At 40.3% G+C, this 13,403-nt stretch overlaps 1 protein-coding gene across 7 annotated transcripts in view; it reads right to left on the reverse strand.

The window, feature by feature from the left end:
* The window catches only part of ST6GAL1 (ST6 beta-galactoside alpha-2,6-sialyltransferase 1), a 112,090-nt gene that overhangs the window by 19,308 nt on the left and 79,379 nt on the right, over positions 1 to 13,403 (reverse strand). For 2 of the 7 annotated variants that reach the window (XM_080654046.1, XM_080654050.1), the window contains exons 4-5: positions 10,260 to 10,899; positions 160 to 257 (exon numbers count right to left, since the gene is read on the reverse strand). In XM_080654046.1, coding sequence (XP_080510172.1) covers positions 160 to 257; positions 10,260 to 10,866 — 705 coding nt within the window. In that variant the 5' untranslated portion in view covers positions 10,867 to 10,899. Of the gene's footprint in view, positions 1 to 159; positions 258 to 10,259; positions 11,054 to 13,333; positions 13,400 to 13,403 lie in introns of all 7 variants that reach the window. The other 5 variants (XM_080654047.1, XM_080654049.1, XM_080654051.1 and 2 more) reach the window with 3 other exon arrangements.

Raw genomic sequence — 13,403 nt, forward strand, 5'->3', positions numbered from 1 at the left:
CCAAGTCTGTTTGCTCACCATTCTATCCTCCATACCCATCTCACACATAAATATTAGAGTAGCTAACATTTACTGACTTATATGCCAGATACTTCTTGCTTGGCATGGATTGTCTCACTTATTCATCAAAACAACTCTACCTGCACGAAGAAATTTTACCTGAGAGTTCATCAGGCGAATGGTGGTTTTCATGCCCACATCCTGTTGAAAGTTGGCTGTAGGTGCCCCATTAAACCTCAGGACTGCATCATGATCATCTGTAAACCACAGGAAAAAAGAAGTGATGAGTACCAGCAATATGCAGAAAGAGAAAAGTTGTAGGGGAGAGAGGGCAGAAGGAAGGGGAGAGGCAAGAGAATAATACTTCCCAATCTTTATCCCATTGTGGTACACAGGAAGAAATTATAATTTTCGTATGGTGCAATTGGGTAAAGTTCATAGACAGAGATGACCACCTGTCTGCCTGGTCACTACAAGGGCTAAAGAAGTCCACATCATGGCATTCCTGAAACCCATTCAGTAATACCAGTATGTTTAGGCACAGTGGAAAAGTGAATGGGTCTAGTGGAATCACTATTCTAGTTACCAAAGGAGCAAAACCAAATACTCTTTTAGCATTACCACTTCTATCACTGTCAGACAAATAAAGACACTACTGTAAGTTCGGTCTAACCTACTAGTACAAGTGCCCAGCAAATGGGAAGGATTCACTATGGCATCTAAGACTACATCCTAAGTGTTCCATTTAGGAATCTGAAGCCCAGGAAAAGTCACAAACCTGGTGGTGGCAGAGAAGGGACAGAAGAGCTAAATGAAACCCCATATTTTCTTTTTTTTTTTTTTGAGAAAAAAAAAAAAGAAAAAAAAGCTCTTTTTAAGAAACAATGTCCTAAATCTAGCCAAGATCAAACAGACCATCTTAAAAAAAATTTACTCATTCCCTGGCTCTCATCTATACAGCTGTTAAAGCAGAGTTTGCAAGACTTTTAGAAGTTGACTGACATTGACCAATTCCTTGGGAGAGAGAACTAATGACTTTTAAAATTCATCCCAACCCTACACCTCTGTAATCCTATGAGAGTTCATCCCAACTGTATTTGATCAAGCAAGTTTGGCTTCACCACTGAAATCTGCACAGATTTGGAAGTCAGCCCAGTCCTCCATGGTTCTATTTCTCTGCATGTGGGTTTATTTTGGATGTTTATCTACAAAGGTGGCATCAAGAGGAAGGGAGTAGATATGGGCATGTAACTCAAAATAAGATGATCTGAAAGGAGAATACCCACAGAATTAAGGGATGAAAGCCTCATCCTTTATTTCACTTCTAACATTCTTGCAAAACCTCAGGAATCTAGACCTCTCTTTCACAACAACCCTATCATCCATCCTTGGACAAAATCTTATCAGAAGCACTTGAAAGTTGCATGACAGGTGCATAGTCCAAACTTTCTTTATCAGCTTACAGAGCAGGCACACTAAACTACAAACAGAATAGGAGATACATCTTTACACAACTCCGATTGCAATAAGTTTTGTCAAAATCAATCCCTGGTTTCACAGGTGACTAGTAGTAATCATACTAGAAATGCGATCCATCAGAAACTTCACTTAGTCAACTTTGTTGTTTCACAGGTGATAAATGAGTAAGTTGAGGGTCCCACTAGGAAAGAATTACTCAATTGAGTACTAATCGAGTGTTGAATAAAAGGACTATTTACAAAGTTGTAGGTAGAGTTTAAGGAAATTGGCAAGGAATGGAGCAATACCCCAGGGTTGGCAACAGCAAGAAACCATTACTAACTCTACAGCTAATATGACAAAAGAAGCAGTAGGCCACCTGTTGAGAACTGTGGACTTTAAAATACAGCTACTGTTAATGTACTGCCAGCAAGAAAAGAATCAATACCCCAACCAATCTTTCCTTCTTCCTGCTGATTTCTAGACCCTGAAGGGGAAAGAGGAAGAGCAGAACCTAGAGATAGCGAGGGCTGTTTGAAAAGGGCTGAGGCTTTCAGTCAAGGGGAAGAAGCAGCCTGTGGTTACTCTACCGCAAGAGACCCTGGGAGACAGATAGCCTCACCTCACTCACCTTCTTCTCAGTTTCATACCGGCACCTCTATTGTCCAGCCCCAAATAAAAGTCAGAGTGTGAGGAAGCCCAGTTGACACAGTGCCAAATTTCAATTTCCCAGGCCACAGAGTCAGACACAAAGAATAGAGTGGATTGAGAAGGGCAAAAGGAGCACAGGAGGCTGAGAATAGGTCCTTGGTGCTCACCATAACAAAGGAGAATTTTGTGTTCCTTCAATAAATACATAGTCCTAGGTGCTGAAGACAATGGCTATGAGCAAGAAAGATAAAGTCCTTGCCTGCAGAGATCTCATGATCTACTGCAAGGAGAAAAACAGTAAAGAAGCACAACAACCAGTACTCAAGATAATTACCAATTGTAATTAATACTATGACACAAATAAACTGAGCTGTGTAACAGAGACCCTTTGAAATCTCCTTCAGATAGGGTGATGTTTCAGGGAATGCCTCTAGCTGAGACCCAAAGTTTGGCTGGGCCTGAGAAGGGCCAGGGAAAGTACATTTCAACCAGACGACACAGCAGTGTGAAGACCCAAAGAGAGGAAGGATTTGGCTGGTGATCATTTTATGCACAGGACATAACTGCCTAGAAGATTTAACAGAATCAGATCATTAATAAATTCATAAATACATAAAAATTCACTGCCTTCAGGTATAGTAACTCCAAATAGCTGGAAGTTGTGGTAAAAGAAATTTTATCACAATTTGGACCAAACATTTTTTATATTTTCAAATTAGCTTAATGAATTATATAACTACTAGAGGCCCAATGCACGAATTCATGCACTGGTGGAGTCCCTTGGCCTGGTCCTCTCACAATCCAGGACCTCTTGGGGGATGTTGGAGGCCAGTGCACAGATTTGGCCTGATCCCCGCAGGCCAGGCCAAGGGACCCTACCAGAGCAGAATCATGCACCAGGCCTCTAGTATGCATAAAAGATTTTTGGTTAATCTCTTCCCACCCTCCCCCTCCCCCTTCCATCTGAGATTCATCAGTCTGTTCCATGTTTCCATGCCTGTGCATTGAGCATCTGCCCCCTGAAGGTCAGTGCACATCATAGCTACCGGTTGAACGGTCGAATGGTCGCTTAGGCTTTTATATATATAGTCAGATTTGTAGAAGACTGCATTCAGATTCTGGTTAGGGAAATTAGATATGTAGGTCACAGTGGCCAACTATGGCCCATCAGCCAAATGTGACCAGACCTCTGTTTCTGTAAAGTTTTACTAGAACCCAGTCAGGTTCATTCATTTACTACTGCCTATGGCTGTTTTTGCATTACAATAGCAGAGGTGAGTAGTTGTGAAGAATACTATATGGTTTCAAAACTAAAAATATTTTGACTCTGGTCATGTACAGAAAACATTTTCTGAGCCCTGACATAAATAATCATGCTCTCTGAGCTCCTCAGTCTAAGGGCTCACTCTGCCAAAGAACTCATCTGCCTAAATGCCATACCCCTCTGCCTTCCATTGCATGGTCCATTCCTGATTTTCCTCCAGTTCTTCTCACTGGCCTTTGGGGTGTTTTTTTTTTTTTTGGGGGGGGGGGGGCGGGTAGAGAATGAGAGGGAATGGCCTGGTCCTGTTCTTGCCCTGTCCTTTATATGTAAACTGTTTTCTAGGTTTTCTCATCAGTCCTCTTTCCTGGACTACAACTATCACCTCGATACAAATGACCCCTAAATCTGACTCTTCTCAAAAGCATATATCCAATTGCATAAATGTCTACCTAGGGAAATCCACTTGAGACTCAGCACATCCAAGACAGAACCTGTCCTCACCAGAAACTTGCTGCCCTATGATATGTTATAGCCAGCTCCCAGGCTGGAAACTCCAGCTCCTGTCTCTCAATCTATGTCATTTCTAGTTAGATACCAAGTTCTATGTCTTCTATCTTATGATGCCTCTCAAATCAGACCTGCTCCTTCCACTACCACTACCACTGCTCGAACAGGCCTGACCCATCTCACCTGGATGTGGCAATAGTCTCTTATAAGGGAGAGATGATATAGCATTGCCCGTAGAGAAGGGGACTCAGAGAAGGGAGAAATCTCTCTAAATGCATATTATCCCATCTGTCACTTGCTCAAAAACTTTCTAGGTCTCTCTATGACTTTAGAAATGAACACCCCACCCCCTTCCCACCCCCCCAAAAAAAGAAAGAAAAAAATGAAACTCAAAGTCCTTATTATGACATTCAACATTCTCTAAGAGCTGAGCCCTGGCCATCATCCTGGCCTCATTCCTCAGTCCTCTATAGCCCATGAGAACCCCCATCACAGCCAAACAGGATTATCTGTTATGCCCTAATACACTCTGTACTTTTTGCCCTGAAGTCTCTGCTTCTCTTGCTTTTGTCTCAACTTGAATGCTCTTTTTTTCCTCTAGGAGAGCAAGTAAGCGAGAACATCAAGGGATTTTTCTTAACCTGACAAGGGATACATCATACCAATGTTTATTATAAAGCTACAGTCACTATGAGGCACAAGAGCAGAAGGACTAAGTATGAGGGCCTTTGAGTCAATGACTGGGTTTCAAGTCCCAGTCTGCTGCTAACCAATTGTATTACCTCTTTAGGCCTCAACACTTGAGCTCATCAGTAAAATGGGAACAATAATCATACCTACCTCCCAGGATGGCTGGGAAGATGAAAAGAGCAAGCAAGGCATGTAAGATACACAGCAGGTGCACAATAAGCATCACTCTTATTGGTTGTAACATTAAAAAATATGCTATTGTTTGAAATTAAAATTCAAACAAATCTACAATACTTTACATGTATACCTATCAAAAATGACTGAGCCCCCCATTGGCTGGTTTGTGGGACTGCTGGAGACACAGAACATTATTACAATCCCTCTGGTAAACAATTTTGCAATGGACAATAAAAAGAGCCATAAAACTTATCTTACTTTGGTCTTCTAGTCTCATTCCTGAGGTTATTTCCCCTTGGGAGGGCAGGCGTAGTTACATGTTATCTACTCCAAAACCGTGTCAGCAGTACTATTTGTAAGAGCAAGTCATTTGAAACAATCTGATATGTTCATTAGTTAGGAACAAGCTAGGCAAATCCCAAGAATAGCGGAAAGGCTTTGGGCCTGGCATGCTGCCTGGTACTCACAGGCCTTCAACAAAAGGCCTTTCCTTTCCCTTTTCTCTTTACAGTCTATGTTCCTATTTAATATTGTAGATAAATCCATGAATAAATAAAAATAAATAAATGAATGAACTCCTTAAAATATGTGTTAAACTAAATGCCCAGAGGATATATCTTTAGAAGGCAGAACATTTAAAGACTACCATGCAATTTTTTTTATGTCTTAGGATCAAAGTGCTTCCATGTAATACATATTTAAAATTATAACTACAGGCTACAAATTATTTTAATTAACATTAAATCACTCCAAACTTTTACGAGTGCATAAAAATAAATAGCACAGTTCCGATTCCTAAACATTATCAGACTCTGCCTTAAACTTCAACACAATCCCAGCCAGGCTGACATTGATGACTTGCCATGAAGAAGAGGATCAGCTAACACCTGGAATGTTCTAAATATTACCATGAGAGAGCAAAAATGGGGACGAAAGAAAGTGATTGAGTTCCATTATTGATGAACAAAAACCAATCACATATAGTTTCTAGAGAATGCAGTCCAAAAGAAACCAAAAAAGCAAAAGTCGAGGTGGGGCTGGTTATCTCTGCAGCTTTTATTAGTAAGTGCTGCCTATTTGGGGAGGTACAAAATGTGATCTCATCACTTCTTTCTGCTCTAGAGCATCCAATTTGGGTCTACTTTTCCTCCTTTTGAGAACCTGTGCTTGGTTTCAGACTATTTTTCCTGGCAGTCATATGCAAGAAATAAAAAAGGAGACATATGACCTCACCTGCTCCAGTACCTTCCAGAGGCTGAAAGAGAGCAACACTTCCTGTGCTCGTTTTCTTTAGCCTGATTCATTTCACAATAATGGAAAACACATTCTCTCAAAATAAGGGTACTACAGAAGTCTTGAATAAACCTGTAGCTCTGTATTGTACACATTTACAAGGATGGATAGACTTTCTATCTTTATTAACTATGAAGGATTTCAACAGAAGCAAATTTATATATTCCAACCAGTTACTTTTCATCTTTTTTGGGATTGCATACCCCTCTGAGAAGCAACTGAAAGCTATGGACTTTTTTCCTAGAAAATGCACAGATTGACTTACACACACACTATACATACCTTATCCACAGATACATTTGCAAGCATTTTAGGGATTCATAAACCCCCTGAAGGTAGTCCACAGTACTGAAATTAAAAATTCCTATCATTATTTGTAGACGGCATAGAACTATATAAAGAGAAGCCTAAAGATTCTACTAAAAATCTATTGAAACTGATCAATGAATTCAGTAAAGTAGCAAGGTACAATATAAGTATTCAGAAATCGGTTGCATTTTTATATACCAATAATGAGTTATCATAAAGAGATATTAGGGAAAAAAATTCCATTCACAATTGCATCAAAAAAACAACCTAGAAATAAATTTAACTAAGGAGATAAAAAACTTGTACTTGAAAAATAAGACATTGAAGAAAAAAAAACTGAAGAAAATACAAATAAATGTAAGCATATACCATGAATAAGAAGAATTAACATTGTTAAAATGTCCATACCATCCAAAGCAATCCATAGATTCAATGGAATCCCTAACAAAATGCCAATGGTGCCCTAACCGGCTTGTCTCAGTGAATAAAGTGTCGGCCTGCAGACTGAAGGGTCCCAGGTTCGATTCCGGTTAAGGGCATGTACTTTAGTTGCGGGCACATCCCCAGTAGAGGGTGTGCGGGAGGCAGCTGATCGATGTTTCTCTCTCATCGATGTTTCTAACTCTCTATCCCTCTCCCTTCCTCTCTGTAGAAAAATCAATAAAATATATATATTTTTAAAAATGCCAATGGTATTTTTTACAGAACTAGAACAAATAATTATAAAATTTATATGGAACCACAAAAGGCCCTGAATAGCTACAGCAATCTTGAGAAAGAAGACCAAGTATCATACTACCTGATATCAAACTATATTTTCAAGGCTATAGCAATCAAAATGTCATGATACTGGAATAAAAACAGACACATAGATCAATAGAACAGAATAGAGTGCCCAGAAATGAAACCATACCTATATGGTTAATTAATCTATGACAAATGAGGCAAAAATAGACAATGGGGTAAAGACAGTCTATTCAATAAATGGTGTTGGGAAAACTGGACAAATACATGCAAAAAAATAAAATGAGGCCACCTTTTTATACTATATACAAGAGTAAACTCAAAATGAATTAAAGACCTAAATGTAAGACTTGAAACCTTAAAAATCCTAGAAGAAAACATAAACAGTAAACTCTCTGCCTTTGCTCTTCAAATATTTTTTATATATCTCCTCAGGCAAGGGAAACAAAAGAAAACATAAGCAAATGGATCTACATCAAACTAAAAAATTTTTGCACAGTAAAGGAAACCATAAAAAAATCACAGACACCTATCGATTGGGGGAAAATATTTGTAAATGATACATCCAATAAGGGTTTAATATCCAAAATATATAAGGAACTTATGTAACTTAACAACAAAAACAAATAAACAAACAAAAAACAATCCAATTAGAAAATGGGCAGTGGACCTGAAGAGACATTTCTCCAAATAGAACATACAGATGATCAATAGATATATGAAAAGATGCTCAACATCAATAATCATCAGAGAAATACAAATTAAAACCATGAGATATCATCTCACACCTGTCAGAATGTCGATCAATAAATCAACAAAGAGTAAGTGTTGGCAAAGATGTGGAGAAAAGGGGACCCTTATGCACTGTTAGTGAGACTGCAAATTGGTGCAGCCACTATGAAAAACAGTATGGAGGGTCATTATAAAATTAAAAACAACTCAGCAATTCTACTTCCAGGTATTTATACGAAGAAAATCAAAATACTATTTTTAAAAGATATATGCACTGCTACATTCATTGCAGCATTACTTACAGTAGCCAAGATATGAAAGCAGATGATGGATAAAGAAGATGTGGTACATATACACTGAGTGGCCAGATTATTATGACCACCTGACATTTGTAGGCAAATTAGCCGCACACTGCATCATATGGGATATGGAAGCCAAAGGTCTGTTCGAACACCTTTGCTGTCTGCAGTTACCAAGATAAAACATCTCCAATTCGCATAGGAACACAAGGATTGGACAATCGAGCATCGGAAAAAAGTCATGTGGTCTGATGAATCACTTTTCCAGTTGCATCATGCAGATGGCAGAGTGAGATTTTGGTGGAAACAGCATGAAAGCATGCACCCCACATGCATGAGTATAACCCTTCAAGCAGGTGGGGGCAGTGTTATGGTTTGGGGCATGTTTTCCTGGCATGATTTGGGCCCTTTAATTCATGTGGAACAATGTCTGAATAGCACAACATACCTAAGTATCACTGCTGATCAAGTTCATCCTATCATGTTGATGGCGTATCCCAATGGAGATGGCTTCTTCCAACAAGACAATGCGCCATGCCACGGTGCTCATATTGTGCAGGAGTGGTTTCAAGAACATGAGGGAGAATTTACCTTGTTTAGGTGGCCCCCACCATCACCAGATCTCAATCCAATTGAGCATTTGTGGGACGAAGTTAAAAGAGCCATCAGGCAGCTGGTTTCACAACTATCAAATCTCACAGAACTGGACAGTGCTATTCATCAGGCATGGTGTCAGATTCCTCACATCACCTTTCAACATCTCCTGGAGTCAATGCCAAGAAGAATCGCCACAGTATTGAAGGCAAAAGGTGGCCCAACGAAGTACTGATGGGTGGTCATAATAATCTGGCCACTCAGTGTATACAATGGAATATTACTTGGTCATTAAAAAAATGAAATCTTAGCATTTGTGACAATATGGATCAACCTAGAGGGTGTTATGCTAAGTGAAATAAGTCAGACAGAGGAAGAGAGATACTATGATTTTAGTTATATGTGAAATCTAAAGAACAAAATAATCAAACAAACAAAACAGAAACAGACTCATAGATACAGAGAACACACTGAGAGTTTCCAGGTGAGATGGGATTAGGGATCTGGGTAAAAAAGATGAGGGTATTAAGAAGTAAAAATTGGCCCTGACTGGTTTGACTCAGTGGATAGAGCATTGGCCTGTGGACTGAAGGGTCCCAGGTTCGATTCTGGTCAAGAGGATGGACCATGGTTGCGGGCACATCCCTGGTAGGGGGTGTGCAGGAGGCAGCTGATCGATGTTTCTAACTCTCTATCCCTCTCCCTTCCTCTCTGTAAAAAATCAATAAAATATATTTTTTTTAAAAAAAGAAGTAAAAATTGGTAGTTACAAAATAAACATGGGGATGTAAAGTACAGCATAGGGCAGTGGTCAGCAAACTGCGGCTCGCGAGCCGCGATTTGCCACTCTGTTGACTAATGAGTTTGCCAACCACTGACCTAGACTCTCGATTCAAATAATTACAGGCTGTTGTTGTTCTTTGTGATTAAGCCCCTATTCCAGTGGTCGGCAAACTCATTCGTCAACAGAGCAGCAAACCGCGGCTCACAAGCTGCATGTGGCTCGCAAGCTGCAGTTTGCCGACCACTGGCATAGGGGAATATAGTCAATAATGCTATAACTATGCATGGTGACAGGCAGGTACTAGGAAAAATAATTCCTGCTCTAATTTATTCTTTTCAAACAGAAAAGCTTAAAATTACTTAGGTAGTTAGAGCCAAAAGAGACAACCTACACATTTCAGACCCTGAAGATAAAGTAGAGATCTGTCCTTCAATTATTTTTAAATGTCAATTATAACATTTTGCTTCTTTGTATCAGTAGAACTCTCTTTTCAAATAAAATTTTCAGAACACCAATATTTAAAACAGATAAAAAATAAAGCTATTCTAATTGATAAAGATGCAGGCGACTGGATCCCCATCATTTTAACTGCCCATGAGGCACCTCTGGCTCACCGGTAATTAAAAAATACTGACCTGAGCCTGCTCTGCTAGTCCACGGAGACTTACCACAGTCTCCAGTCTTGTCTGTGCCCAGCTACTACAAATGAGGTAACAATCTCATGTTCAGATAACAATCTTAACACCAAAGAACCCACCTATTTCTTTGCCCAGTTGAGAGGACTTCAGAGATCCCGCTGATGAGACGACAGCACACCTGCCCCATGGCCCAGCCTTGGTCCTAATATTCTCTTTGGGCAGGAAACCCTCCCATTCAGAAGTATTGAAGGGAAAATCTGTGGCCTCTACCATGGATACGTTCACTTGGTTCCGAAGGTGGCAGCGCAGGGCCTCCACGCTGAGCTTGACACCAGGCCCTGGTCCCTTGTAGGACACATTGTATTTGTTCATGCTCAGATAATTCCTCCAGATCTTCCGCAGCCTGGGGATAATGTTTTTGGAAGAGCTGTCTTTGTTCCACACCTGGAAGACGCTCTCTAGCTTCGTCTTGACTGGATTCCTAGGACTGCCAAGGGCCTGGCTGCCCCTGTGGGGATCCTGGGTTTTGCTTGAAAGTGCAGGCTGGGAACCAGACCACATGGCAAGTTTTTCTAAACCCCTCATCATCTGGAATTCCTTGGTTTGCAATTTAAGGGAATCATCGTAACTCCCTTTCTTCTTCTCCTTCCACATACAGATGACTGCAAACAGGAGAAAGACCAGCACACAGCAGCTGAATTTTTTCTTCAAGTTGGTGTGAATCATAATGAAGGATACATTCAAGGGAGCCACTCTGTTCTGAGCAGGAAAACAAGCATAAAAAAGTAAGACAAGGCCAAAAAAAAAAAAAAATGATGTAAAGGAAATCTACAAGTGTGACTGGCAAGAGGCAGGGTGACAGGCCGAGCAATGGATTTAGAGTGACAAGATTTGAATTCCACCAGGTCTGCAGCTGTCAAAAAAGAAAAAAAAAATCCCTCTCAGTTTGGGTTTCGAATGTAGAGAACAGTCCTCAGACACTCCCTTCCTGTTTGTGTTCTCTGTGATTTCTTTTTACACTCTGAATCTTAGTTTCCTCTTGTCTTGGTCTAGCTCCCCAACCGCACTCTGTACTTCCTGAGGTCAGGAATCACATCTCAGGAATCATTAGGTTCCTAGGGCCTTACACTGCCTGTTAAATAAAGGCCTGCATGCTTGAAAAACTAGAAGAAAAGGAAGAGCAGGCTAACTGGTCTAAATCACAACAACCCAAATTCTCTAAAATCCTAAGGGGTTCAGAATCCTAAAACTACCATAAAGAGATCTCTCACCACAGTCAGTGCCTTAGCTTTGTGATGCATCTAAGTGGTGTTGGACTCCTGAGTGAGAAGAAGAGCTAGGGTTAGCTTCACGATAGAACACTCAGTTTTATGGAGTGCCTTGTGAGAGTGCTATCAAGTGTTGGGAAGCTGGCTGACCTCATGATAAAGGATAGGAAATCTTGGTAAAATAGCAGATAAGTGACCAATTCAGGAAATGAAGCACACAAAGATGAATTAAGCACACAAGATGTTATTTTATTTAAAGTCACCATAAACCAGGGCCACTGTGATATACAACTCCAGCAAGGACTATATATATATGACAGTCTAATATGAAGACATCCCCTGAGCTGTGCAGAGGTCCCGACCATCACTAGCCACAGTATTCTCATCTCCATATTATAGATTAGCCATTTGAGGCTCTGAGAGGTTAAGAGAGGTGCCTAGGATCACAAAGCTGAGTAAGATCCAAATCCAAGTGGACCTGATTCCATAATCCATGTCCTCTTTACTGCTTCTTGTACAGAATTGCTGAAAGTTCTGGGAAATTGATTTCACTAACAAAATAGAGCCTTGAATAGTCCCTTTTATATCTGGGTAAAGAACTACTTTGCTTTCCCAGAATTTATTGTGTAACTGAATGGAAGATGAAAGCACTTTGGCCTCAAACAGTGTCTGTATCTTTTGAAAAACATTAAACTCATTCCTAACTAAATGGACTTATTTACCATAATGAGCATAAGGAATCACCCCCAGGCTTTGGCAAACCTTCTACAGATCTACAATCCCTTCCCTACAAAGAGAGAGAATTCAAACTTGAAATCAAGAAATGATGGAGAGGCGCTTGTCACATTATCAGAAAACTAAGAAACTCAATGTCCTCAGACCCCAACACAGCCAATCACATGACTATGACAGCTGAAGAACCAGAGAAGGGAAAGTAGCATTTAAGAAGTGCCTGCAATCTCTCATTTAATTTTTATCATGACACGATGGGGTATATCAGTAGTTCCCAACGTGGGGCACATGCCCCACAGGGGGCAATTTGATTTTTAAGGGGGGCAATTTGAGAATGAGTTATTAACAGTGAATTTTTTGCATTTCTTATGGTTCTAGGGGCCTCATATATAGTGTGACATATTTAAGCATTTCAGTTCTCTATTATGTTTTGAAACTTTGTTAGCTACTTTTTCATATTACTTCATATTATTATTATTTTTTTAACAATTTCTTAGTGATTTCTTCCTTAGTACTTCAATTGTCCTTTCGTTCTTTTGTTTTTCTCTTTCATGGATGCCATGTTCTTTGGAAGCTTGTTTAGGCCAAGTTAATGGTCTTTTAGGCTTCCTCCACGTGAATAGGAGTTCACTTTTTTAATAATAAGAATTATATATCACAGGAAGGGGGCATCAGGATTTTAGAGGTGCTTAGGTGGGACATGGCCAAAAAAAGGTTGGGAACCACTGGGGTAGATATTAAATACCCCATTTGAGGAAATGAAGAAATTAGCACAGGGCTTCCCCAAAGTCAATAACTAATCAGTGTTAGAACCGGGATTCCAACCCAGGTCTCTCTGATTCTAAACATTTATTTGCACTAAAAGGATAGGCATCTATAATAATAAAAGCATAATATGCTAATTAGACTGGATGACCTTCCAAACAAAGCTGGAGCTGCGAGGGAAGCCTGGGTCCCGGATGCCTGCTGGTAGCTGGAGGGAAGCCCGGGTCCCGGTGCCAGAGGGAAGCCGGTGCTGGCAGCTGGAGGAAGGAAGGCCTACTCTTGCACGAATTCCGTGCATTAGGCCTCTAGTTGTGATAAAGGACAGTGAAAAGACAGTGTTGACCAAACAGGGTCACTAGCGAGACAACTCAATCTGCCAGACAATCACAGGAAACCACCCTTAGCATCAGCACCTCAGCAGTCATTACCTGTGCACAATTTACCACTCAGGCAGCCCTTTCACAGTAGTTACACTTATGAGACCCAGGATAGCCCTGT

The sequence above is a fragment of the Plecotus auritus genome, assembly GCF_963455305.1.
Source record: "Plecotus auritus genome assembly, chromosome: 2".
NCBI classification, from domain to species: domain Eukaryota; kingdom Metazoa; phylum Chordata; class Mammalia; order Chiroptera; family Vespertilionidae; genus Plecotus; species Plecotus auritus.